Source organism: Stenella coeruleoalba, assembly GCF_951394435.1.
Source record: "Stenella coeruleoalba genome assembly, chromosome: 2".
Taxonomy (NCBI): domain Eukaryota; kingdom Metazoa; phylum Chordata; class Mammalia; order Artiodactyla; family Delphinidae; genus Stenella; species Stenella coeruleoalba.
In genome coordinates, this window is record NC_137147.1 from 168220528 (window position 1) to 168248211 (window position 27684).

Consider the following 27684-nt stretch of genomic DNA (forward strand, 5'->3'; position numbering starts at 1 on the left):
ACATTGCCTGACTATTGCCACTGCCTACTAATCAGATTCTCTTCCCTTCTCTCCTCTTCTCCCCCTCTGATTTATTCTCCACACGGCAGAAAGGCGGGCTTTTAAAATCTCAACTTTAATCATTGCATTTTGCTGCTTAAAAACCTTTAACTTCTCATTGCTCTTTGGATAAAGACCAACACTGTCGGTGAGGTTCCCAGGCCTTGTGTGCTCTCTCCCTGCCCACCTCCCTAGCTGCCTCACTCATGACTCTCCTCCTTCCCTCTCCGGGCTACTCTGGACTTCTGTGGACACTCCATCGGTCCTCCTATCTTGGGGCCTTACCCATGCCATTCCCTCTGTCCTCAGTCTCTTCCCCCTATATCTTTGTCAAGTCCAAAAAAAGAAATTCTTCATGATTTTGTTAGGATCTATTAAACTTGTAATTAATTATGGAAGAATTAACGTATTTATGATGTTTAATCTTCTCATTCGGGAATGGGCCTCTCCATTTATTCATACTTTTATATCACTTAGCAGAGTTCTATCATTTTCTTCTTACAGGTCCATTCATTTCTCATAGAATCATTCTTCGGTTTTGTTCTGCCTTGTTCTGCCTTTCTTCCCATGCAGAAGGGGGAGATGTCCAGTTTCCTAATTTTAGAGAATCTGTGTTTCTAAAGCAGAGACTAAGCAGGGGAGGAGGAAAGAGCAGGTCTTTCTACCTACATGTAGGCAGTTATTTATAGATTACTGATGGTCATCTTCTTCAGCCTCGAATTTAGTAAAATTAGTGCTTGATCCTGGCACTAATGTGGTAGGCAGTCCTGATTTCAGTCTTCTTCTTTCCTGGGTGTTCACAGGTTCTCTAGTAAGAATTTGCAAGAGTCAACGGGGAACTCACCGAATGTCACTGGGTAGAAAATTTTCTGTTCATTCTGAGCACAGTTTTCAAACAGGTCTCAGCCGTCTGAGAGCACTTTCATTCCTATGTGTATTTTGCCGTATTATCCACAGTGATATCTTGACTGATTTTGCCAAACGTTTTCCTAAAACTAAGAAACATTAGATCTATGTTACTCCCCCAATCTCCCACGTCAGTAAAAAATGCTTTCATAAAAGATGAGGTCAGTTTGGCGTGACTTGTTCCTGGTGATTCCATGTCTTCTAGCCGTCAACACATTCCTTTCAAAGTGTTCATAACACATCTGCTTTAAATTCATTCTATAATTTGACCAAACGTTGACCAAAGTTAATAGTCTGTAGTTTCTGGGGTCCACCCCTTTTCATAACTTGTGACACTTACTTGTCATTAACTTTCTGATTCTTCACTTGTTGTACACGATTTTTTAAAGATTACCAGTGGTGACTCCCTGATTACATATTTGAATTCTTCCAGCACTCTGGGAGGAAACTTGGCTATACCTGAAAACATGAACTTATGACATGAATTAAGGCTCGCTCTCCATTTCCAGTCATTTGGGGCTGCGATTCCTTTATTATATAGATTGTTCTACTCTGCTAGAATTCTCTGGGACTCTCCAGAGAACCAGCAGCTGTGGGGATGTTCTCGTCCTTACCAGGAAAAGTATCTTAAACCAACACAGAAAGCAAGGTTTTTCCTGACTTGCGATCAGTGACATCCAGACTTGTGGTGGCACTGTTTACTCTCTGATCTGGTTGCTCTTCCTGGCTTCTCAATTTCTGACCTTTGCCCTGTCTCCTCTCATTGAAAACCTGCACGCACCACGCCCATTTTGAATATCCAGCTCAAACCTCTGGATTTATATTTTGCCCCTAACTGTTGAATTGGGCCTGGCGTGAGGACCTTTCCACACACAGCCCTGCCCCTGTTGTTTCTGGATGAACAGTCCCATAGCCAGTTCTTGGGTCTCTATGCCACTCCCCCTCTGGCCTGCCCTGCCCTCGCGGCCAGTATTGGTTCCACTGTACGTTCTCCCCGGGAAGTCACACACACTGTGCACCAGGGTCATGGGTGTGTTCCCTCAGACTCCAGTAATATCATTATGAACTTGTCAGACTAGCATGGACTGCACAAACTACTGTCCCCATGGCCCTACTGCGTCCCATCACCCCTCCCCCCCACCTCCCCCCAGATCAGTTCAGGTCAGAAGACCCTGTGTTGCTTCTCTGCACCCATATGAACTGGATCTGGCCACATGTAGAAAATTAATAAATGCTTATGGGAGTGATTTAAGTAACAATGATCTACCTACGTTCACTTTGGGAAAAACTCTATTATAAGTTTTGCAGCTGCCCATTTTCACACACCAGATTTGTCCTTCCAGAACGACATCTGAAGCCCAGGAGGATCCATTACAGCTCTGTCTCTGATCTGTGCTGAGACACAGCCCTCTCTCCGGCTGTCCTCATGCAACTGCCCAAGCCCCTGAAACTGGATGTAATTCAGACCTGGAACGTTCTAGGCATCCTCAGGATCCTTCAGCTCGGGTTCCTTATCCTAGTGCCCAGGACCTCTCTGACCCCCAGGATGGGACATACTGACAGAGTCACACCACAGCTCTGGCAAGGAGGCTCTAGGTATCATGCAGTATATTTACCCGCTGTGGGGTCGAAGGATGACAACCAAAGGTATCAGAAGTAAGCCAACCTCCAAGATCTGTGTGAAAACACAGAGGCTGAGACATTCTTGTCCAGCCCCACAGGACTGCTAAACTCTGCTGCACCGGACACACATTTCATTCCGACATACAGGCTTCCTGTGGGGACCAGGCTGTGCCTTAAGTTATGAGTCCCTCCACCCCTTCTCCCACCGTACCCTCAGATCAGTCAGATGATCTTTAAGCATCACCAGGAAGTTCTACGTCAATGTAGTAACCATGGATAATCAGTAGGATATTAATTGTATCATTACTTGTCAGCCTTTATTTGCCAATATGGATGTGAGTGGTATACAGAATTAAGTTATTTCTAAATAGAATAATTTTATTTCACCTATGTAATAACAAGTTTATGAAAGATAGTTTCCTATCATACCGATTATTCACATATTCAATTTTAGCCTAATCTACTGTAGCAAAAGGTATTCAGAAACAGTACACAGCTGCCCTCTTGTGTCACTTTCATATAATTAAATCTATTGGTGTTTAAACACCAGGATTCAATCAGCTATGCATTTTTAAAGGTCGCCACATAGCACTACTTTTCTACTTTTGAAATTAATATCCTAACTGGTAATTTACAAAGCACAATATGTAAAAATATGCCAGATATCTCTATCAATTAAACAGAACTTATTGGCATAAACATCTAAATATTTAAAAAGTAATGTAGTTACTCTGTCGAGGTCCTCTCTTAACCCAATACCCAGAAGTCTTTACATGCATTTGCATTATCTCATTATACTTAATTAGTGCTCAATTAATATACCATCTGCTCTTATTAAGTGCATGGATTTGCACTAATCTTTTGCTACGGGCCACTCAATGGCCCCGGAGAAGGTGACATGGAAGCAGGTTCTCTTTTTTAACAGTTGACAAGGGCGTGCCCCAGAGACGGCCACTATGGTCTCTGATGCCATTTACTAAGCACCTAGTATGAGCTAAATCCTCTGCTAGGTTCTTGACAAGCAGAATATGCAGAACATACGTGAAAGAGAAACCTTATCTCCGTTGGACAGATAAAGAAACTCAGGCGCAGGAGTTAGGTAGCGCCTTCCAAGAAGCTAAAGGTGGTGTCATTCTTCAGACTATAGCCCTGCCAACCCAGACGACTGCTCTTTTCTTTGGCATCCCTCCACCATGATAAGCCATCTCCATGAGCGCACGGTCTGCCAGCCATTCACCATCCTGAAAACAATCTGATTAAAGTGAGAGGAAGCTTAGACAATGAAGATAGGTTTATCATCAGGGTTGACACAAATGGATGTTCTGTTTATTAAGTTGTTGTGTTTCCTTACTAAGTACTATATGCTTCTAGCTCTGTATAATGTTTTCCACATTAGGAAAGAGTGGATATAAAAACTGAAAACAAGCCCTATTGTTTCAGGGAAATTAGGAACTGTGCTTTTGCACAGGTCAACACTTATTTGGTGGCTACCTACAATAACCAGGTAGACAGAGGATCCAGCAGTGGTACAAGAGGACAAACCAGCTGTGCAGTCTCAGTCCCTCACCTCCTGGGAGATGGAGCTTCTATAAGAACTTACAACAAAGAGACAGAAATAAGATGTAGTGAAGAAAGTATAAACTGAGGTTCAACATTCTGTGACCAGGTATGCAAGGAGGTGGAAAGGGTAGGTTCTGGGGAGGCCTGGGAGGTGGAGAAAGGGGGAGGGATGTGGGATACAGGGCAAGGAGGAGACTGCCCCCCATGTTGTATCAATATAGAAACCAGCTCCTCCAGCAGAGCCCGAGGCGGGCTCCCTCCAGACAGGGCATCAAGTGCAATTGATCCCGCTACACTGACTCCAACCTGAGGGAGAGAGGAGAGGCGGGAAATCATCCTTCCACAGAGCGTCATGTAGCAACAGTGATTTGGGGCCTGTAGCAGTGACTTGCTTAGCTCAAGATCACTGCCAGGGGTTGGAGTCAGAGCAGGAGAGACACAGGGCACAGCCTCACTGAAGAGCTGAGCTTCCTGAGGCAGTGCAATGCAACAGGAAAACCAGGAGAGTTGAAACGCTGAGTCCTGGGCTCCTGTCCTAGCTCTATAACTAACTTGCTGTGACTTTGGGCCACCTGGCTCACCTTTCTGGCTCCTAGTTCCTTCATCTTTCAAATGCCTTCCCCGGGCACTCAGACTGTCCCTCTAAAATTCTCTAAATTCAATCCCTTCCAAGCTACACCTGTTTGTGCCTGGCTGCCCAGAAGTACTGATTTTTTTCATTCCTCTTATGGGCTGAACTTTGTTCCCCCCAAATTTATATGTTGAAGCCCTAACACCCAGTACCTCAAAATGTGACTATATTTAGATAGAAGGTCTTTAAAGAGGTAATTAAGTTAAAATGAGGTAATGAGGATGGGCTCTGATCCAGTATTGACTGGTGTCCTTATAAGAGGAAATTTGGACAGAGACAGGTACAGAGGGGAGCACCTGAAGACACAGGGGGAAGACGGCCATGTGCAGGCCAAGGAGAGAAGCCTCCGAAGAGACCAATTCCGCTCAGGTCTGGACCTTGGACTTCCAGTCTCCAGAACAGTGAGAAAATATCAATAAACTCCTGTTTAAGCGACCCATTCTGCAGTACTTTGTTATGGCAGTCCTAGCAGACTAATTCGACTCCATACTCTTTTTCCTAGTCAGCCCTTCTCCTTCACACCTGACTCCTTCTCTGCATTGTCTATTTATACTTCCTCTCCTGCAAAATTCTGTCCGTCTGTCTGTCTCTCTCTCTGTACTGTCTCTGAGGTTTTAACACACAGCAATTGCGTATGTAAAAATGATGGCATTAACAGTTTCTGTAACTAAAAGGGGTACTCACAAAAATTAAAACAAACAGTAGCATGCAGTGTCAGAAAGGGCTTGACGGAACAAACGGTTGATGGCAGTATAAATTAGAGGAAACTTTCTGGAGGGTAATTTGGCCATACATACCAAATTGAAAACAAACAAACAAACATTCAGACAGCAGTGCTGCATATCCCAAGCAACAGAATGGAAGACCGGGAAGCTGGGGGCAGGGAGAACGGACTGCAAACAGCCAATAGCATGTGAAGAAAACGTTCAACCTCACTAGCAATCACAGAAATAAACGATGTAAAAGAGGAACAATCTACTGATAGTAGGTATCTAAATCGTAAATTTTGCTGAGTGACAAGTTAATAACAGTATTTATTAAAAGCCTTGAAATTATATGATCCTTTTATCCCAGCAATTCCCTTTTGATGGAATTTACCCTAAGGAAATAATAATGGAAATAATAATATGAAAATAGTCACTGCATTATTTTAAAAGGAAAACAATCTAAGTGTCCGGTAAGGTTAAATAATTCATACATATGATGGAATATTTTCCAAAAATTACTTAATGATAAAAGAAATTTTCATTATGCAACGTCAAATGGGAGAAAGGCCCATCAAATTGTCTATAAGACAATTGTTGTTAAAAATTTACACACATGTATCAATAAACACTCTGCAAGAATACACAGCAACACCACAGTTTCTGATAGTGGGCTTGGAAGTCATTTTTTCCTTCTCTTTACTCTTTTGAATGTTTTACAGTGAGGATGGATTACTTTTTTAAGTAGAGAACCAGTACATTCTTTTAAAAACAGGAAACAGAAGGGATGGAATAAAAGGAAAGAAAAGGAAGGGGAAAACAGGATGGCACACAACTGGGAGGGGGTGACTTGTCACGAGCCCCAAATCTATCTTAGGCGTCCAAATCCAAACCCTGCTGGCATCACAAGTGGGACAAATGTTTAAGTGTTTAAAAAGCGCTTGTGGAAATGACATTTAAAAACCAAGCTGGTTAGAAGTCCTGAGGCATTCTAACTACCCGAACGACAAGAGGTTTGAGTTTGGACCAGATGGTAGCTTCACTCATCCTATTAAAGTCCCCTCGGGAGAAGAAAGGGCTGGACATGGAACAGAACGCTTTCTGACTTCAAATCAGTGCTCTAAAGACCCTGTTCTCCTTTTATCTTAATTTGCAGTTGCAGAGTCTTAAAGGAAATGAGATACTGCCTTCCCGACCTGTGATATGAGAGTCTGGACACCATCACTTCTTCTGCTACTCCAAAGTGTCCTTGCCATGGTTTGGGTGATCAAAGCGGGGCACCGCCTGGGATCACTTTCCTCAGCGCTCACAGCTGTGCAGCAGAGCCAGTATTGGGACATTAAAGGAACAAGAAGGGCAGCTCCAGATAAGCGCTCACTCTTCTCCTCGCCATCTGAACCAGATAGAGCGGACGTCAAGAGCAACACTGTGTGAGGGGAGAGGCACCATGATCGAAGACAGAGGAGCTAGGTTTTTATCCACCTTCAAAGTCCAGCCATTAGATTATGATAGAGTCACCAACTTTCTCAGGCCCTGGTCTTCCAATCAATACAACGAGACAATCATGCCATGTCTTCCTGACGGTAGGGGTTTGACTGAAGGTCTCTGCTCCCCTGAAAATCTGTGAGTCCAAAGGCAACAAGTGTGAAAGGGCACGCATGTTGCTGGTTGAAACTTGTCCCTCTCAGAGATGTGAGACACCCAAATTCTACCTAACGCGGGACCTACTCAGCACCGCTCCGATTAACATGGCTTTCTCAGACTTTAAAGGAAAAAAAGTCCATATAAAGGCTGGGGCATCACACAATACTAAATTCAAAGACTACATCCCAACTTGTACTCACACAAAGTGAACTTTCAGCATTTTCCAGATGCTTTCTAAATCCATCGTTCCCCCAGAAAAGCTCAGCAACACAACTGAGTGCGGCATTATTTTGTGGACATGACAAAACTGCAAAGACATGGGAAGATAACCAAGGCCAACACAGAGAAACTCTACCTCCTGAGACTGGAATCATTTTGAAAGACCCAATTCCAGTTGAAGCAAAAACTTTGACCTTTCATCCAAGTGAGGCCTTGGGCTCTTCAGATCTGCCCTTGCCCCAGCTACGTCCTTCCTTCTCTTTCCTGCGATGCTACCGTTCCACAGGTATTCACTCACTCACCTGACACGGTCATCTTTGGTACAGGACTTCTTTTGGCCGATAACTCCCCTCCACCCCAATCAATCGTAATGTAGATCTTGGATCTGTGCTGAAATATAACTAAATTAACTCTGTCAAATTCTTAAGGATTCTACATTATGAAACTACCATTTTAGGGTCTCCGTCATGATCAAGTAGCATATCATTTGAAGTTCTGAAAATGTTTCAATACCCTTCAGGCATGAAATCTTTCGATAATACTAAGAGCTGACATACTATAATAATGTTCTCATACCATAAACATTTTTATTTGCCTGCTTCGAAAAATAAATCAGCATAGGAGCCATCCTCTCCCCCACTCTCACACCTTTCTAGGACTTAAATCATGGAAGATAGAAAAATCTCCCCGTGCCCGTCCCTTGTTTTTCTGGGTGGAGGATGGCTGCAGTCAGATGCTTTCCACACTCACCTGGACCACTGGGTGGGTCACACAAAACAAGTTTGTCCCCCGGGTTTCCAGGCACCTCTTCTCCCGACCCCACTAAAATGAATGTAAAACAGTGGGCATATGGTTGTAAACAAAAGAAACTGTGTTACAATACAAATATGATGGCTGTAGTTGGATCATCAGAGCTACGCTTTTTGGAAGAAAAGCAACATAACAAAAAGATGTAGAAGTTCAGAAATCGCTTTATGCGGCACCATTTTGAAAGTCAAAACACTCCTTTCTAAAAGAAAGATGTACATGCAGCCAGCAAGTATTTATAAATATCAAAAAGTGTTCCCACACAAGCATTATGAGAGCCAAATACATCCAAAGTATTATCGATCATGAATTTAACTGGGGCAAGGGTACCGCAGATAAAATGTGCAAACATACTGTCAGATTTTTAAAGGAGACGGATGTTCAACAATCTTGCCAGAATTCTATAAACAAAGCTATGATTTACCTCCAAGCAAGGACTTATTGTAAATAATTACCAACAACTATCTTGCTTTGTGAGTGATTTTTCCCTGTGTTGTCCAGTTAATGTTGAAAATCTAACTCATATCACATATTAGATGGAAGGACAATTCCCAAACCTGTGGAATCTAAAACAGGAGAGAACAGCATTTTTAATCAATGGTTCTGCTGCAGACTGTAGGACCGTAAACTCCAATAAGCACATGCTTTCCAAAAATACTCAAGGAGGAAGTAAGGACACAGGAAAGTCTACATAATAACCAATTATCCAAAAAAGGAAGTGAAGTATTCCACATCTGTCCAACTTTGTGTGTATAATTAACTCTTTGCAACCTGCTGACTTTCGAAGTGGAATAAGTCATAATTAGAATAACCAAAGGGTAGGGCATGCACACATATTCGTGCACGTGCATACCCCAACTTTTGTTCATGAAAATTTAATTGAATGAAAATTACGAAAGCCTGCCATTGCTATTTAAATTAAAACCTGGCAGAAGACTAGAGTATTTCTATCATTAGCGGCCAGTGACTAAACTTTCCCACGCATCTAAGGCTTAGATGGACTGAGCTCTCAGTGCGGCTTTCAGCTCAGTTCAAATAGCAGATCCTCAGAGAAGTCTTCCACACCTTCCCCTGCGCCGAGTCCACAGGTCACCCCGGCCCAGCTCTAAGAACTCAGGGAGCACTAGGCTCTCCTTTCACAACATCTCTCAAACTGCAATGAAACAATTAACTGTATTAAGTATACACAACTGTATACAAGTGGATAAATGCATATCATTGGTTGTTTAATGTAAGTCTCCCCTCTACCAATATAATACGAAAGTTCCTGTGTTCTGTTCCTTGAATCACGTAAGCATTGAATAAATCCATGCTGAGTGAGTAAGTTACAGTTACTGCTTCATCCACCTTAATCAAGAACTATCACCGAGGAAACCTGGAAGAATTAGGTATTTCTGAAAGCTCTGCAAAAACAATTCAGCTTTTGTCACTGGGACACCAGTGCCTGAGTCACTCTCTAAGGTGGCCCAGTCGTTCCCATGTTCTTTTCCAAACACTTCGAAGTTGATGAGAACATTCCTCTCCCTATCCTTTCTTTGTACAAACCCACTGGTTGAAGTTAAATTCATCTGTTATTAATTATTGATACCCTTCATAGAGCCTAGGGAAACAACTTCTAACTAAAGTGGTTTTCAGTAGCACGTATACGGTGTAATATGTCGCATCATAAAAGAAAACAAGAGAAAATTATTTAAGACAACCTTGGAACATTTCAACTGCAAAAATGTAATTGGCATTTCAATCACGTTGGCCACTTGGTGTTTCGTTTGGGGGACACCCTGCAAGTGTTTCCAACATTCATGAAATTTGTTCCTTATCGAGACAGGGGGAGGTGGCCTCACATTGGCAGCAGGACCAGGATAGAACCTTGAGCATCTGACATGGAGTGTGGCCGCTTCCTCAGCAGCAGGGGCTGGGGCTCCCTACTCTCAAGGGCTGCTGTTAGCAAGAATCAGTGTCTTCCCATCTCCAGGGCTCGTGCCACCACCAACCATCCACTTTATTTTTGGCTCCATCTGTCCTAAATATCTTTTCCCCATCTCATGAGCTTTCCCCATCTCATGCTTTCTGCTTACTCACAGCTCTGCTTACTCTTGACTTCCTCCTCCTTTCTCTATGTCTTTTAGCTTTTAATAATCAGACCAGTTAACCAACCTGCTCTATACTGTGAACTTGGGCTCCTCAGGGAGACGTGGACAGGTTCAGTGACCATCATTCCTGTTGGGCAAAGTTCTCGTGAGGCTCCTATCAAGGGCTCCTGGGCATGCTATAGATGGGTCACCTCCATCCAGCCGCCTGTCATGAGTGGCGAGATAACAGAAGTTAATAAGGGCCACGTGGCCTTGGGTAGAAACCCTCTGGAAAAAGTGGGCTGGCTCAAGAACCAGAAACGGGTCCATTTTAAAAGCAATTGAGTAACTAAATTTGGAATGCAGAAAAGTTCCTTATTTTCTCAAGTGAGATAACAGCCGTTCAGATTTTGCTAATTTCTCTATTTTAGTCTATTATTCTCTTTCATGTTTGCTACTTTTTAAAAAAAGTGAAAGCAAAGATCAAAATGCCACAGTATAAATACAAAATCAGTAACTGGGTCCTTTGTTCTAATACTGACTTTTCACCCTTTAAACCCATTTTCTCATTCTATTTTTCATCAGAACTCTGCTGCTCCCAAGTACAAATATAAATGGACAAAGGCCTGAGAATTTTGCTTAGAACTGCAGAAAGGAGTTGAAGTTCACACTTGGACCATATCCAGTTTTCTGCCATCACAAAACTCTATTCAATCCCCCTGCTTAGGAGAAGCAAATTACATAAAGAAAGGAACAAAACTTTCCTTTTATCTATTTTTCAATTTATTATGTATAAGTATTGTTGTAAAAAGTTACTTTGGTAGACTTCTAGTGGTCACGTATGTCTCAATTACCTGTACAACTAACTTCACAAATTTTTAAGTTAATAAAAATACAAGCATAGTTTATCCTAAACCTAAATTATTTTAATTCAGAAAAAAAAAAATCTTACTAAGTTACTCATGTCTCTGTGGGTTGGGTTCCAAAGAGTAAAATCTGTGAGCATGGTGGGGAAAAAAAACTTTGAGAGAGAGAAAAAAAAGTAAATTCTTCAAATAAATAAATGAGCAAGCTGTTTTGTCATTTGAAATATTATCAGTATGTTTGCTGATTAATATCATACAAATATTCATTTCATACTTTTGGAATATGAGAAACACAAAATTCAAGATTATGAAGCGTGTTTACTCTATAAGCAAGAGTACTAAATGTGTCATCAGCAGAGTTTATCAGTTTACAATTAGGAGGGTTTAGGCACCATCAAAGAGGAACTTCTACAAGATAACACAATAAAGCTAAGATCCTAGTCTCAGCAGATTTATATGTGGGCAAAAAAGGAAGTAACTCACTTTTTCCAACTATGGGAAACAGGAAGAAAGCAATTCTCCTCTATGATAAATGAGCCATTCTGAGCTGGGAAATCAGAGCATCTCCCTGTTTCATGCACTCCGTTTGTGCACTTCCTATTCTTTGCTGCAAGCTGTTTCTTTCATCTTACAAATACAAGAAAATTAAAACTGTACTGTTGAGGACATATGAGGAATTTAATCTTGAAAGAGGTGAACTACGATGATGTATTACTATAGTACGCTGATATAAAATCAGAAGGAGACTGAGCTTGCAAAAGCATAATATTGTTATCATTTAAAGCTAAGTTTATTTGGGGGAAGAAGACACATTCTGAATGACTCACCAAGGTTAGTGCACTGAGGCCACCACAGACCTTCGAGGCCATTTGACGTGAGTTGTCTCAATAAACCCATACCCAGGGTGTTATCAATGACCCCTGCTCCAAGAAACCAAGGTGAGAACCAACAAGTGGAACCATTTTGTTATATCCTGCATTTATTTAAGCAAACCGAGTGTGTAGAGATAGGAAATTAAAGCGTTATCATGTTTTACAAATACAGAAAGAAGACACAGAATAATAATACCCTGGAGAGAGCGCATCTGAGAACGCGGTTCTATCACAGGAGAACACTTGCAGGGACCACTTGGAAGCCAAGGCCGATGCATCCATCTGTCATTCTTGTTCTGACATCGTTGACGTCGTTTTAACAGATAAATCAGCGATCTGCTCTTAAACGAATGGTAATACTAATGATTATGGTAGCCGTGAGGGGTTTGTGAGTAACTATCTATACATACACGATGCTAGGCTTAATGTGTTATTTCAATGCCGCTGTACATTATGCAGGGGGAAATAACGTCTTGTTACACAATTCCTGTGACATCCACTAAAATGTGAACTAGTTTGCATAGGTTAGTCCTTTGGGCAGCACGATGTTGCTCTAGTCCACCAAGGCTTAAAGATTCACAGTGTAGAGGAAAAAAACATGAATTAAAGCATTTCTACTAAAATATATTTTAATAGCTGGTGTTAACAATTTGCATAACAAAAGCCAGATTATATTAATAACATTGTATTGTTCTGTAAGCCCCTTCATTTTAAAAACATGAAGCGTTTCCTGGAAAACTGTATGCTCTCAAAGTTAGTACAATCTTGCAAATTAATCATCAACCACAATTCTACATATTTTGAGGCAAAGAGAAGCCAATCTGCACAATGATTCAATTTTGGGTTTTAATCACAGGTCAAAGACCAACGGTTCCACACCCCTCCTGTAACACACTCGGTGCTGTTTCTAAATGCTCAGCAGTTCATTGTACGAACACCGAGGAAGGGAACTATGATGCAGTTTTCTCTTTTCCTTTAAAATAAATCATTCTTAACAGCAACTGGATTACAAAGAAGTATATACTATGCAAATTGAATACCACATATCAAACACAAAAAGCCTATGGAATTCCCACGAAGATACTGAAGTAACAGGGACAACTGGGGAGGAGGTGTGCCTTAGGGATCCTTCCAGGCTTGCGGATCAGGGAATGATGGCCACAGAAGCATCGTACAGCGTCTTGACTTTTTTGGATCAGCACTGGTTGGCAGTGCCTGGAAAGAACCCTAATGGGCACGGAATACTTCAGAAAGAGACCTTCATTTTAGCATTCTTAACTTGGTTTACACAGCTTCTTATTAACCAAAGCTTTCTCACCTCCATGTCGAGTTACCCCAAACAACCGTACTCTAGCCACTTTCAGATTATCAGAAGCAAATAGCTAAGGTATAATGAATTTATGAAGTGAATTTCATCTTATGTAATGAATTCAGCCTCATAACATAACTCTTCTATCTTACAATAGGAATTTTAAATCTCAAACCTAAAGTTAATGTTTATGCATCTCAACTATATATAAATCCAGAAAGAACCTTTCAGAAATAGACGGAAGAAGTCAGTATTTTCTAAACCTCTAGAGGTAAAATACAATCATCTATCACCTTTCGTATCTGTCAGGAGCATCTCACTTCCCCACCATAAAAAATACCAATCATATAATAAAATATTACTATAGAATAGGCAGAAGCTTGCTTGCTTGGTTTTCTTTTCAAGACCATAGTGAATAAACAAGGGTAATCATAAAGGCACCTATATATTTTTTATATCTCTGTATTATAATTTTGGTATAAACTATTAATATATCCACTTTATATAGGGAGGTGTTATTAAAGGATCACACACATGTTCTTTATCTTTTCATTAAAAACATTCTACTGGAGATGGACAAACCTGAAAAAGAGATGCACCTTGAGCTTCCACTGTGTGTTTAGAAAAGTCTGCTTCCCAAATCCCAGAGTGTTGTCTAGCTCAACATGGAGGATAAGGAAAGAAAGACTGTGGCGAGACTGGCGAAAAGGTATCTTCGTCATCCTCATGCAATGAACCTGGTGGCAAGAGAGGGGCTGGTCTGATCGCATCCATATTCATACAGGGTGCTCCTGGGAACTGTGCTTGCAAATTCCTGTGTGGTGTCTGAGGTGGGGGAGGCCTGAGAAGATGCGGGGACAGCGCGGAGATCTGACAACCAGATAAACATTTCAAAGTGGGCTACACTGCGGATGTGTAAACAATAACAAGAAGACATGAAGACTTTGTCTTGCCACAGGTTAGAAATAGAAAGCTCTCCCAGAGAACGAGAATTAGTAAAAACGCCTACTACAAAAACTTACACCAAAAGCAATATATTCTGTTGCCATGCTCTTCTCAAGAGAGAGATGATCCACGTACAGTTGTGTTTTCGGAACTTTGAAAAGCGTATCGAACTGCCCGTGTGCTTTTATCAGGATTGAGAACACGTTTAGAAAATCAGGTGCCTGCTCTCTGTGCTCGGGCACATACACAGTCTTCTTTAACTTGATTTTTAAAAGGATTGTTTTTGAAACCATCCTTGAGCTGTCAGCGTTATATGTAGCATCTGCCCGCTGCCAAATCGAAGGCGAGAGGGGGAGTGTGGAAAGGGGAGAAGCTGTCCGAGAACACAGTTTTGAAAATGATGCTGTAAAAATAGCGCTTTGGTTTTATACATCTATTGTTTCCTACGTTTCTACTGAGATGCTTAATATCCTGACAGGCTTTAGTAATGGTGACAACACTATCAAATCATAGCATCGGGAACATGTGCAACTGGTTCTCCCTCAGTCTTTATTGTAAAATAACTGCTCTCTAGTTAAATTCTGATCCGATCTTAATTCCTGAAGGCTGGGAAGGAGAAACATTTTACCAGGCAAACATTATGTGAGGCTTAACATTTTAGGAGAATTATTCCCCAATTAAGTATTGACGTTTACATTCAGCGAATCTGATTTTGAAATCAGTGGATGAGAAAAACAATGAAACATCAAGCTGTTACTTTACGGTTACTTCCCCGATTATAATCATCATTTCAAATCGGTCTCCTTTGAGCTTCCTATAAATGTGCTATTTATCAAAAATTGTACCCGTCTTACATTTCCTCTGCAAATTTAATCAACAACTACTCTTTTATAATCACAAAAAAGTAGTCTGTCTGGGTGAATCTTAAATATTTACTTAATGGTATAATAAAATTAATAAGCAAGCTTATTGCCCTCAGTTTTAATGCACAGAAATTTTTGCAAGAATATTGCAAGTTCTGCTTGTCTTTGCAGGTTTTTGTAGAAGACACCCAGATCGATATGGGGTTTAATCAGATGAATCACAACTGGTCATTTCAATGACAGAAAATCAGCTAAGCTGGCTATGTGGTAATATGTAAAACCCCCTCAAAAAATCTCTAGTTATTTGCCTGAATTTTTCCCTTTTCAATTTTACATCAGTGTCATGCAGATGCAGCTTGAATGTAATAAACCTTATTTAATTACTCTTTTAGCCCGATGAAAATAAGACTACAGATTCTCAAAATGATGTGCTTATTTTTCAAAGGTGTAAATGAATTAACATTTGCCTTTGGACCAATAAACATTTCAGTAAAAGATGTTTTACAGCATATTTTGTTAATTTCTTTGAATATATTACTAAGGCAGAAAGCCCCAAGGCCCATACATTTGATTACATTTTTGTAGCTTTACTTTTTCAGTTTCATTACAGCTATAGAGTCAGGCCCTACATGACTGCTACCCTGTTGCAAGTCTCACTAAGGGCATGGTCAGAAAAACACAGAGTTGCTGATGGACCTTAGTCTCTCCAGTGATCTTGACTGTGGACTCCAGGTTAAACTTCACGACATGACGGTCACGGCTGTGAATCCAGCCAGAGCCTGCACTGTCACTCATTTGGAAATGAAAATGTGACAACGATCTCTTTTTAAATGAACAACCTGTTGGGCCTGTACCTCAAATCTCTGGTGACGTCCCAATCTCACCCCTGGATGTGATTTACAAAATAAAAACCAGAAAGTGGAAAGGAAGTCTTTTCATTAAGCGGTTTTAGTGGCTAGATTCCCATTCCAGAATCTGAATACCATTTTCCCAAATAAGAAACCAGATCACCTGTCTCTGTGTGCGGAGCTGGTAATCTTTTGTTCGCTGGCTTCCCCCAGCACACTTCGTATTCCGACTTTGTAACTGGCTTTTATGAAGTTTTCTTTGCTTTTAAATCAATAGCGGCATTAAGTTAATGAAAGCTGTTCAATAAACACCTAAATCACTTATTTGCTAGAGTATACATCTATTTCCTAAGGTGTAAATCCTTCAAAACTAGAGTGCAATGCGGCAAGAGAATCTCAAGCAACTTTTCAAGTTATGTTTTTCTGATGAGCTGGCAACTAGAGGAAAGGGCTTTTAGATATCGGCCACACTTTTTGTTTTAATAACAGGAACAGGCAGTGCAGCTGCCTATGTTACAGAAGCTTGAACCTACATGACATGCAACAGGGTAAAGGCTATTAGTATCAGGGAAATAATATAGATGACCTTAAAATTTGCCCTTTGTAGAGTAGCTGTGAAGTAATTTGGTCCTGACATTCTAGGCAGCCAAGCATATACTTAGGTCCATAGAATGCAAATGGAGAGTAGGATACACCTCGGTACAAATGAGAAATAAACAGACCCAAGTTGGCCCAGGGAACAAGGAAATTTCTTTGTTCGGTAGAAGTTTCTAGATCCCTAAGGCCACCAGTCAATATAATTTTAACCAAACTGTCATTCTGCCACTGCTTACATTTAATATATTTAGGCAATTTTCACTTGAATTGGAAATTGCGTCGTGACTCAAAAGCTAAATGGTTTTTAAATTATCGGCTGTGTTGCTGAATTACGAGGACTGGCTTCTGGTGATTCCAAAGGGACAGCTAAGAAATTTCATATACTTGTGACATTTAAGGGACAATCAACGTCTCTATTAAAGTCTACAAAAATACATTTCCCCAGAAGGGTTCACGATAGCCAATCAAAGGAAAACATTAACACAATTAGCAGCACCAGGTCTCCAGACCTAATTATTTTGTTTATACGAATTACCGAAAATGCTGCTGTTTTCAGCCCAGAAGTCATTCCTTCTTCCTGGTACCTGCGTGTCTAATTGTCAAAGGAAGGATAGATTACTGTAAAATAACTGCCAAGTTGTCTTAAAAGTATCTTCTACCTTTTAAAAAGATTACGTTTAGTGTACATTAGAACAAAGCTCAAAGGGCAAGGAAAAATGATTAATTAACAAACTCAATGTAATTCGCCGGAAGCATCCCGGTTTTCCCAGTTCTCTGCACCGTGCCGTACATCCAGCCGTCGTCGATGGGCTGCACGTTGACGATGTAGTCGCCATCCCTGAAGGAGACTTCATCTTCATCCTGGGCACTGTAATCGTACATGGCTCGGTAGGTCCTCTGAGGAGGGAAAGACGGGGTCACACGATGGACACCAAGATAGTCACAGCCGCAAATGCGGGTCGCAACAAACCAACCCACGCATAGAGTAACTATCAGGAATCTTCCCAAGCACATCTATTTCTGGAGTCCTGCAAACCAGAGCGTACTGTCTGTCCTGACTGTGTTCATCTCAAGGTTACTAGTCTGGCAAAAGACGTAATACTGGGGGCCAGAGCAAGCCGCTAAATACAATAGCTAGCCCGTCAAAAAGTAAGCTCTGAAGCAGTAAAGCCACTCCCCCAGCTTCAGATAAGCCCAGACACCTTAGATTATGTAGATTCTCCACATTCTTCAGAGAACAAAACCCACCATAGTGGCGGACAGGTCCAAGTCACTGCCAAATCACTACCGTCGGTCTCCTGGCAGAGGTAATGAACTTGACTAAAAATTTTTGTTTCCTCTTAAAAATATTTAAAACAAATAAAAGAAAAAATCCATAATATACTCAATAGGTTTTTGTATCACAGTGATAGAAATCTAGCATATAAATGTCCTGAATATTTAAGTACATATAATTAAGTCCTTGTTATAATGAGGAAATTTTTTAAATGAGTTTTACTATATTTGTTTTCATTTGAGGTCAAGAGTTTAGCTAATGATATCAGACAATCTCAAAATCAATCATAGACTGAGGAAACTGGCTGAGATGCAAAGAACTTTAGAGTGAATAAAGATACCTTACTACCAGTTATAAAAAATAAGTAGGTCACAGACGTGTGACGTATAGCCCAGAAAAACAGTCAATAATATTATAATAACTTTAATGGTGCATAATCCATAAAAACACCAAATCACTATGTTGTACACCTGAAACTAATATAATATTGTAAGTCAACTACACTTCAACAAAAATACATTTTAAAAAAGGTATTTTACAAGCTTAGAAGGGCCACCTCTTTCTAAGTGCACAGGCGAAGGCCAAGGGACTGTGTCGGAAGCCTGGAGAAGCAATTTCAGCCTAAGATGCCACATTTGACTAAATGACCCGGAACACTGCTTCCAAGCCTTACATTCAGTGAATGAATCAGCACTCCAAGACTTCCAGAGGAGGACTCAAAGACATATGCTGGCTGTGTCATTTAGCTCTCAGTGGCCATTCTGATTCACTAGTTAACGTGACCAGATATTTGTGCTTTTTTTACTGAATGAAGACCGTAGTCGACAACTTCCAATCATGAGATAACAATGAGGTTATGGTACTGGTAGAGTCTTTGTATGTTTTACTGTTTGCATGTTTTCTCATCGTGCCTCCCCTTCTCAACGGTCTACCCCTATATGTCTTCCACTTCCTTAGGGAAGCCTGTAAAAATGCAACACATCATCATTTACCCTTTATATAAAAAATGTACCCTATTCAATTCAACTGTATTCTACGTGCATTTACATTCTGGAGATAAAATATGAAGACCAGGGAAGGAGGAACGCTTCAAATGGGCACTTACTAGATTTGGTGAATGCTGCATTGACCTCATGGATGACAAGCTGGTCTGATGCATGTACCCATACCCTTGAGAATGGCTTTGCTGGTAGGCTCCAGGAAGAACAGGTGCTGGGCGTTAAACAGACACACACACAAAGAATCCTTAAACCGAGTCTCGAAGTACCCCTCCCAAGCCCTCAGGTGACCCCATGCTCTGCTAGACATTTCTGAAACCAAATGCCATTTTCAGTGTCATGTGAAATTTGAAGAGTGATATTGTAAGTGATCTCTAGAGCAGTATAAATGTCAGTAATTAAGGACATATACAGGTAATCAGTTTAACATGCAGTTAAATATGTTAGAAATATTTGTATTACACTATTGCAGATGCTATGTTAAAACAATACAAAACAGAAATTTCCCGCAATCCCTTAACAAAATCCTGTTTTCATTTGGCCGTGGGATCCTTGTAGGTATTTTCCAAAATAAAAATAAGAAATTTAAAGGAATTTACAACAAGAACCTATTGTATAGCACAGGGAATTATACTCAATATTTTATAATAACCTATAAGGGAAACTAATCTGAAAAAGAACAGATTTACATATATATGCATAACTGAATCACTGTGCTGTACACCTGAAACTAACACAGCATTGTAAATCAACTATACTTCAATTAAAAAAAAAGAAATTTAAAGGAATTTAATTGGATTGTCAATGACAGGGTATAAGTGTTTTCACAGGATATTTAATAATGGGTGCTTTCAATATTTTGAGACATACTTTTGAGAATATTACCTTTACAAAGGTAAAATATTACTTTTGAGAATATTACCTTTACAAAGACGGTAAACATAGCATAGGTTTAGCAACAAATGTTTGTTAAGCCTTAAAAGAAAATTTTACTTAGAATATTACAAATTATCCATTTTATTTTTGGCTATAAGTTAGCTGGATAGTGTTAGGAAAGCCTGAGGAACGAAACCACTTAAAGAATTTCGTAAACATTATCCTTCTATAATACATAAAAAAAGATAGTATTCACTTAGTTTGTGCTGTTCTCACCACTAATTAATGACATTCAAAAGACATAGTTCCTGTTTTGAAGAAAACTGAATTCTAGGTAAACCAATACAGAAGCTACATAAAACCCTACGAAATCAGTAGTGTGTGTTTAAGTATTTGCAACCAGAATCATGGGCTATAAATGAAGGTATTTTAGTAGGCATGCCCTTCGTTGTGGTTTGAATAATTATATGATGCACTAGTAAAACTTTTATGATATACGTGCTATAAAAACCCACAATAGGTTGCCATCTTTGTTCAATCAGGTTGAGTATATAAAGTAATTATCACGGGTTGATTTATTCAGGACAGTTATAATAAAAGAATAAAGCAGATATAATTCTTGGGTATCATGAATAATTAATATTTTATAAGTGGCACACTCATTCTAATGATCTATGAGAACATCAAACTTGAAAGAATTTAATCATCAGAAAATTACAAATCATTAATCTGTTCTCCAGATAATAATGATATTAGGTTAAATGGGGATTTTTTAAATAGTTCTTGAATTAATTCATATTACAATGTTGTTACAACTGTGTTTATTTAATGTCTTTTTCGAGAAAGAGCTTTACTTGGATTGTAGTATATTATAAAGCGATTAAACATCAAATATGTCAGAAAACAGCACTTTTTAACATTATCAACTCAATTTGAATATTAACATCAATAGATGTCAAGGATGTTGTCATAATTCCCTCATGAAGAAAAAATACTGGAATTCCCATAAATATCTAGACCTACTTAACTAGCTGAGTAAAAGAGCTTTTTCTTGTGTTGGAAGCTGGAAGCAATGACCATTCATTTATTTACTCCCTTGACTATCAGCAAGCATTTAAGAGACTTCATGCATGCACAGAGCTTACTACCTTTCCGGTCACTTAGTAAGCTGGCATGGATGTTAACAATAATCACTGCCCGCTATGCTCAAAGCATGCAGGTATAAGAGGAGTGACAAAACTAACTGCCCTCCTAGAGCAGTGATGGCCTTGGACATCTGTCCTTTGCCCAATGAAGGAAATGGCTCAGGATACTTAGGGCATTTCCTTAAATACATTATTAGTCAACGACTCCAACTGCATCCCCAGGCCAGCAGTCTTGAACTGGTTTTTAATCCATTTAAAGAAGACATTGCTTCATTATTATTTTGATCTATCTGTAAATACTTAAGATTAAATAAGTAACCCTTGACAAGTAATAAAAATAAAGAATTAAACACTTAATCCTTTGTTACACTACTTAACTATGACCTTTAAATTTTGATGTATAGAATCACGCACAACCATCTTAAAATATTTTGGGGAAAAAATGATCAGGAAAGGATAATGATGAAAAAACTCTTAAATATGTTATCTCATCAGCTGTAATGCGTTTATGTTTACACAGGTTGTGCATGATAATCCCAGTTTAGCACCCATCAGTACTGACAACTCAAGAATGTCGTTTAACAGTGTTCTCTAGATACAGAACCATAATTCAAAAAGACACATGCACCCCAATGTTCATTGCAGCACTATTTACAATAGCCAAGACATGGAAGCAACCTAAATGCTCATCGACCAATGAATGGATAAAGAAGATGTGGTACATATATACAATGGAATACTACTACTCAGCCATAAAAAAAGAAATAATGCCATTTGCAGCAACATGGGTGGACCTAGAGATTACCATACTAAGTCAAGTAAGTCAGACAGAGAAAGACAAATATCATATGATATCACTTATATGTGGAATCTAAAAAAATGGTATAAATGAACTTATTTACAAAACAGAAATAGGATCACAGATGTAGAAAACAAACTTAAGGTACCAAAGGGGAAATGGGGGGGGCGATAAATTGGGAGATTGAGATTGACATATACACACTACTATATATAAATAGATAACTAATAAGGACCTACTGTATAGCAGAGGGAACTCTAGTCAATATTCTGTAATAACCTATATGGGAAAAGAATCTAAAAAAGAATGGATATATGTATATGTATAACTGATTCACTTTGTTGTGTACCTGAAACTAACACAACATTGTAAATCAACCATACTCCAATAAAAATTTTTTCAAAAAGAAGAAAAGTGTTCTCTAACTTTGGCTTTTAAAAATGAAAATTCATGCCTACTCAATTGTTCAAATCCGACCTTCAAAAGGAATCTGTAGCTACTGTCAAATACAGAAGGAGAAGAAGGTATTTATCCTAAACACGTGTGGGCTGGAGAGAGCAGGAGAGTTTAGAATGAGAAACCTTGTCCTTACGGTCTCTCCTCATGCCTTGATTGATTATTTCCATCTCCCTCTCTGTTTACATTATTTAACGCAAGTCTCTTTGGGGTTATCAAACTTGTTATCTACCTTATACCTGGTACAATAGAAGATATTTTAGGAAGCTCCTATTAGGACTATGAAAAATATAACTGAGAGCTCAGAGGAATCAACTTACTAAAAGCAAATCCCTATTTAAAAAGAGGCACAGACATTGCTTTTTTATTGTTGTGCTACATGAACGTTTTTTATGAAACATAGGTGAAACAAGCAAAAGGAAATTTCAGGTAATGGCTTTGGAAATTGGGTTTATTATGGATTTGGCTAAAAGATAGCTATTCCATGTGAGTATGAGACATTGTCCACAAAAATATGGAATTCAATGGGTTTTTGCAAAAGCAAGATGTTAGGCTAATTTTGCAACAAACAAGTACTTCTTATGAAAGAGAAAAACACACAGTGCCCTCCTTATTAAACTAGTGGTCAGACAGCATGAGCATTTTTTTTTCTTTTGGCCGCACAGAGCGGCATACGGTATCTTAGTTCCCCCTGACCAGGGAATGGAACCCGCATCCCTTGCTGTGGAAGCACGGAGTCTTAACCCATGGGCATTAGTACAGATGGTGGTAAAGCTATGATGGTCTTCCAGCCCAAGAGTCTTGAGGTTGAGCAGTTTCTATTTCAATAGCATAAAAGCCACAAAACAGTGGCTTTCATTATACTAAGGCAACAACAAAACACAAAAGTGTGACAACTTTCATTTCACATTGGTAAGATTTATGGACCAGAGGTCTGGAAGATGACTAAAGCTCTGAGGGTTTCAGGCTCTATTTGAAATGTCCTATAGTATTTATAAAACTGAAATCGCTCTTCTAGTGCACAAAAAATTCTTACATAAACAGCCAACACTAATATTTTCTAATTAAGGCTTATTCTTATGATTGAAGGAGGTAAAGTCAAGACAAAGAAAGAAGTAAGTAGACAGGAAGATCATAAAACAGAAGGTAAAAATGGAGGAAGGAAAAATTTTAGGAGCCTTCAGAAATCTGAAACTGGAAAAAGAAGGAAATACATGTAAACATACAAAGATTGGAGTAAATGAACCACAGAAATTCACCCAAATTAAAAGCAGAAAAAGCACCCCAAAAACGTCCACTCTGGGGAAGGTACCCAGAGCAGATGGGAGAAGAGAAAGAGAATTATGGAAGTGTCCTCCGTATGCCTGTGCTTTATGTATCGCCCCTTAATTAACAGAATAACTCTCTAATACAAGTGTCATTCCCACTTTATAGAATACAAATGCAGAGGCTGGGAGATTAAGCAGGAAGGCATCAGAACAATCATCTCTGCACAGTGACACCACAATAAAAGTCTCAGGTCATTACAGAAGGAGTGGAAGTTTTGACAGCCTCACAATGACCATAGAGTAATAGTATATGGCCAAACTCCAAATGCAGAACATAAAAATAAAAATGGTGCTTTACTGATGTCTTAGGTCATCTGGGGTGCGTATAAAAAAATACCACAGACTGCGGGGCTGAAACAACTAACATTTATTTCTCACGGTTCTGGAGACTGGGAAGTCCAAGAGTAAAGCTTCAGCAGATGCGGTGTCTGGTGAGACTCTGCTTCCTGATTCACAGAAGGCCATCTCTTTGCTGCGTCCTTACATGGCAGAAGGTGAGGGAGCTCTGTGGGCTCTCTTTCATAATGGCACTAAATCCCATTCATGAGGACTCCACCCTCATGACCTAATCGCCTGCCAAATGCTACACCTCCTAGTACTATCGTATTGGGGGTTAGGATTTCAACATATGAATTTGGGCGGGGGGACACAAGCATTAAGTCTATAGCAATTAGCTAACTATAGACGCAGAATGAACAGAGAAAATAATTTTGGGGTTTTTCTCATAGGCTTACTTTTTTAAAAATCTAGAATAAGGAGAAAATCAGCCCTCGGGAATTTTCCAATGAAGAATACAAGATGCAATGAAATCAGAAATATTTTAGATATTTAGAAATTCTAAAATATTTAGAAATAGATGGTTTTATCAGCTAATGCATGTCAAAGAACTTAATGAGGTTTTTTTTTTTCCCTAGGACAGAAAAATCTCTATTTAGACAATCACAGGAAAATTGCTAAACTGAACGAAGACATGAACGTAAAAAAGAAAGTATGAAGATGCTGTTAGTTTTGAAGTAAATATTAAATAATGAGCTAGATCCTAACTAGATCTCATGAAGGCCATGAACCAGGTGGTTGAGCTAACTGGTAATAACATAGGCCCCTGACGTGAACCTTCTTGCTCAAATGGCTTTTGCACATGCCATCAAGAGTTCCATGCCAGGGCCGCAAGTCCTCGTGGCCTCTGATTCTCTCCACAAGCTACAGTGGGGACTAAATCCACAACAATTATGCCTAATCCAGCAACAGGATGCTATTTTTTAATCTGAGAGAATTCCTAGCACTATAGAAAATGCTTTTCCGTCCCTGCAGTAAACAGAAACAAGCCAGACTGCCTCTAGGTTTTAGTTGTTGGTTTTTAATGATAAGCTGTGAATAGACAACTGCCTGAGAAACAGCCTTGCTACATAAGAAACTATGAATAAACAGACTTTAACATAAAAGTGAAACCAACCATCTACCACTGAGTTAAAACCACCAAGTTTTAGAGACAGGCATAGTCATCGCTGTGATATAAAACATTGCTCAAACTTTGGAAGCCATATGTAAAAATAAAAGCAATCATTACTCTACATATTTTACATTTTCAGCTCCAGTGTGGGCCGTGAACTGTGGGAAGGAAAGGAGGAGAGAGGAGGATTCAGGTACTTGCAGTGAGTTTCAACCCTGGCTGCATATTAAATTCACCTGGGATGTTTTAAAACCATGCTATGTCCAGGTCCCCCAGATTAAATCAGAGTCTCTGAGGTGGGAGTGGACACTGGTGTTTTATTTTTTAAATCTTCCAAGTGATTCAAATGGGCAGCCACGATGAAGAACAACTAAGCTACTGCTGGTGTCCTTCTTCTCCACCTGACACAAATTTAGAGGCACATGTGACCCTATTTATGCTACTCCCAAATTCCCTCTCTCCCCCTGCAATGGACTAAATGTCTGTATCCTCACAAATTCATATGTTGAAATCCTAACCGCCCCCCCTACGATGTGATGGTCTTTGGAGGTGGGGCCTTTGGGTGATTAGGTCATGAGGGTGGAGCCCTCATGAATGGGATAAGTGTCCTTATGAGAAGAGGCCAGAGAGTTAGCTAGCTCTCCTTCCATCACGTGAGGACACAAGGAGAAGATAGCAGTCTGCAGCCAGGAAGAGGGCCCTCAGCAGACCTGACCATGCTAGCACCCTCATCTCTGCCTTCCAGCCTCCAGGACTGTGAGAAATAAATATGTGTTGTTTCTAATCCACCCAGTCTATGGTGTTCTGTTATAGCAGCTGAACAGGCTAAAGCACACACACACACCATGACTTTTTTCTACTTGTGGAGGAAAATGTTTAACCCAGGGCTCAAGAAACAACCGGGGATTGTGGGAAGAAAGCTGAGCCACGAGGAAGCTCGCCACAGGATAACTGGGCGGGGTTGGGGGGGGGGCTACCATTTGACACTCCTGGTGAGGCAAGAGCTACGTGGCACCAGCAACGGCAGGGGCGGGGGGGGGGCGACTAATAAAGTCCCCACTTCCAGGTCACCATCCGAGAGGAAAGGGAGACTGGGCAGCCAAGAACCATCTTTGCAATAATAAAGTCTCCCTTTCCTCCCCAGAGAAGACTTGCTTCCTAACCAGGTTGATACAGACAATGTCTCCCTGTTGGGCAGGTTTGCTAGTGGTCCCCTTACACGATTGCGAGTTTCCTGAGCTTAGCACTTCTCAGCTGTGACAAAGATCCACTGTGTGCTCAGCATCTACCTGCACTTGCTCCCATGACCCACCGGCCACGTTTTTCCTTGGAACTCAGGGGGTGGAGGGGCGAGGGGAACTGTGGCCACATGAAGCCCATGCTGCCTGCTGTGTCGTGGGTATAAAGGTTTCTTTGTTTTCTTACCAGCTGGGTTTATGAAGTGTGGTGAGACAGCCCTGCAGCTACACCGCACTTAGGGATTGCTTGATCACTTGATTTAACAGTAGCAATCTGTGATTATATTTTCTTTTGTGTGTGATGTTTTCCTGGAGGTAATCGTTCACCTCTTTTATTATTTGCAGTGTTCTAGGCATTTGGGATACATTTTAAAAAACATCTTTGCAAAATCAAAAATTATCTCTCAAGCCAATGCTATATTCCTAATAATTTCTCCTTCTAGACTCCCATGTCATCTTTGTTTTAATTTTCCAGTCTTTTATGAATTTTATTACTATAAAGTACTGCAAACCTCCTTTAAGAAAACGCAGTACACATGAAGATGTTTAAGCACCTAGGTATGCGCTTCTGTGAACCTTAATGAGGGAAAGATGTAACATAGGATCCCCAAGGAATACAAAATATGAATATGATAAAATTTGAATAATATAAATGAAATGCTTACAACTAGGAGGACCAACTCAGTTTGCTTGGAACTTTCTCGGGTTTCACACTGAAGGTTCTGCTTCCCAGGAACCTCCTTAGTCTTGGGCAAATTGGCACGGTCGGTCCCTCTCCTTATGCCATGCGGGGCCCTGTGCCTAGAGTGTCACATGTGTGAGCTGGTGGAATCGTCACCCTTTGACAGATGGTAAATGCCCATTTCACAGACAGAGAGTCTGAAGGTTAGCAAGATTCATAACTTGGTCAAAAATATCAGAGCTATGAGGAGCTAGTATTTAAATGCCAACAGTCTGACTCCAGAAACCAAACTCTGGGCTGTACCACACCAAAATGATCATGGAAGAAATGACAAGATAGCATGAGGTTAATTTACAAATAAGCATTGTGAATTCAGAAATGTGGAAGAGCGCTATGGTCTGGAGAGGAGCTTCTAGGGGCGGGGAGGACCTGACCTGAAGTCGGAAGAGTCAGCATCAACCATGCACTCCTGCCAGTGGGGCAGAAAGGAGTTAGAGGGAGGGAAAGAAGAAAGAAGGAGGTTTAATGGGGAGATATGCAAAGCAGGCTTCTTACGCTCACAGGGGCAACTCTAGTCGTCACTGACTTTTCTGTGGTAAACTCTGGGGTACAAACCCCCCAAAAAGTTTCTGTGTCTGTGGTTGATGAGGTGTGCCAGGACATCCCTGGAAGGAATCATAGTGAGAACAATTCAGTCACTTTTGGAAAAGCAAGCTCAAATCACAGACAGTAGCATCACTTCTGAAGCAATGGCTTTTAGGTTTCTTCTAAGGGTCATTCTGGCATCTGATAATTCTCTGGAGTATGTGTGTGTGCACACATGTTTAACCTTTGCTTCTTCTTCCCATTGCCAATACTATCCTACGTTACCTAGGGCGCTCGTCATTCAGTCACCTCATCCTGTATGAATGATTTCAGGTCTATGTTCAAATCA

The 27684-nt window shown here is 40.2% G+C and overlaps 1 protein-coding gene across 10 annotated transcripts in view; it reads right to left on the minus strand.

Moving 5' to 3' along the window:
• Positions 1–11869: 11869 nt before the first annotated feature.
• Positions 11870–27684, minus strand: part of NEBL (nebulette) — a 522125-nt gene continuing 506310 nt past the window's right edge. For 9 of the 10 annotated variants that reach the window (XM_079913284.1, XM_079913283.1, XM_079913279.1 and 6 more), the window contains 2 exons: positions 18884–18990; positions 11870–17399 (listed from right to left, as the gene is read on the minus strand). In XM_079913284.1, coding sequence (XP_079769410.1) covers positions 17223–17399; positions 18884–18990 — 284 coding nt within the window. In that variant the 3' untranslated portion in view covers positions 11870–17222. The remainder of the gene's footprint in view (positions 17400–18883; positions 18991–27684) is intronic. The other variant, XM_079913278.1, reaches the window with a different exon arrangement.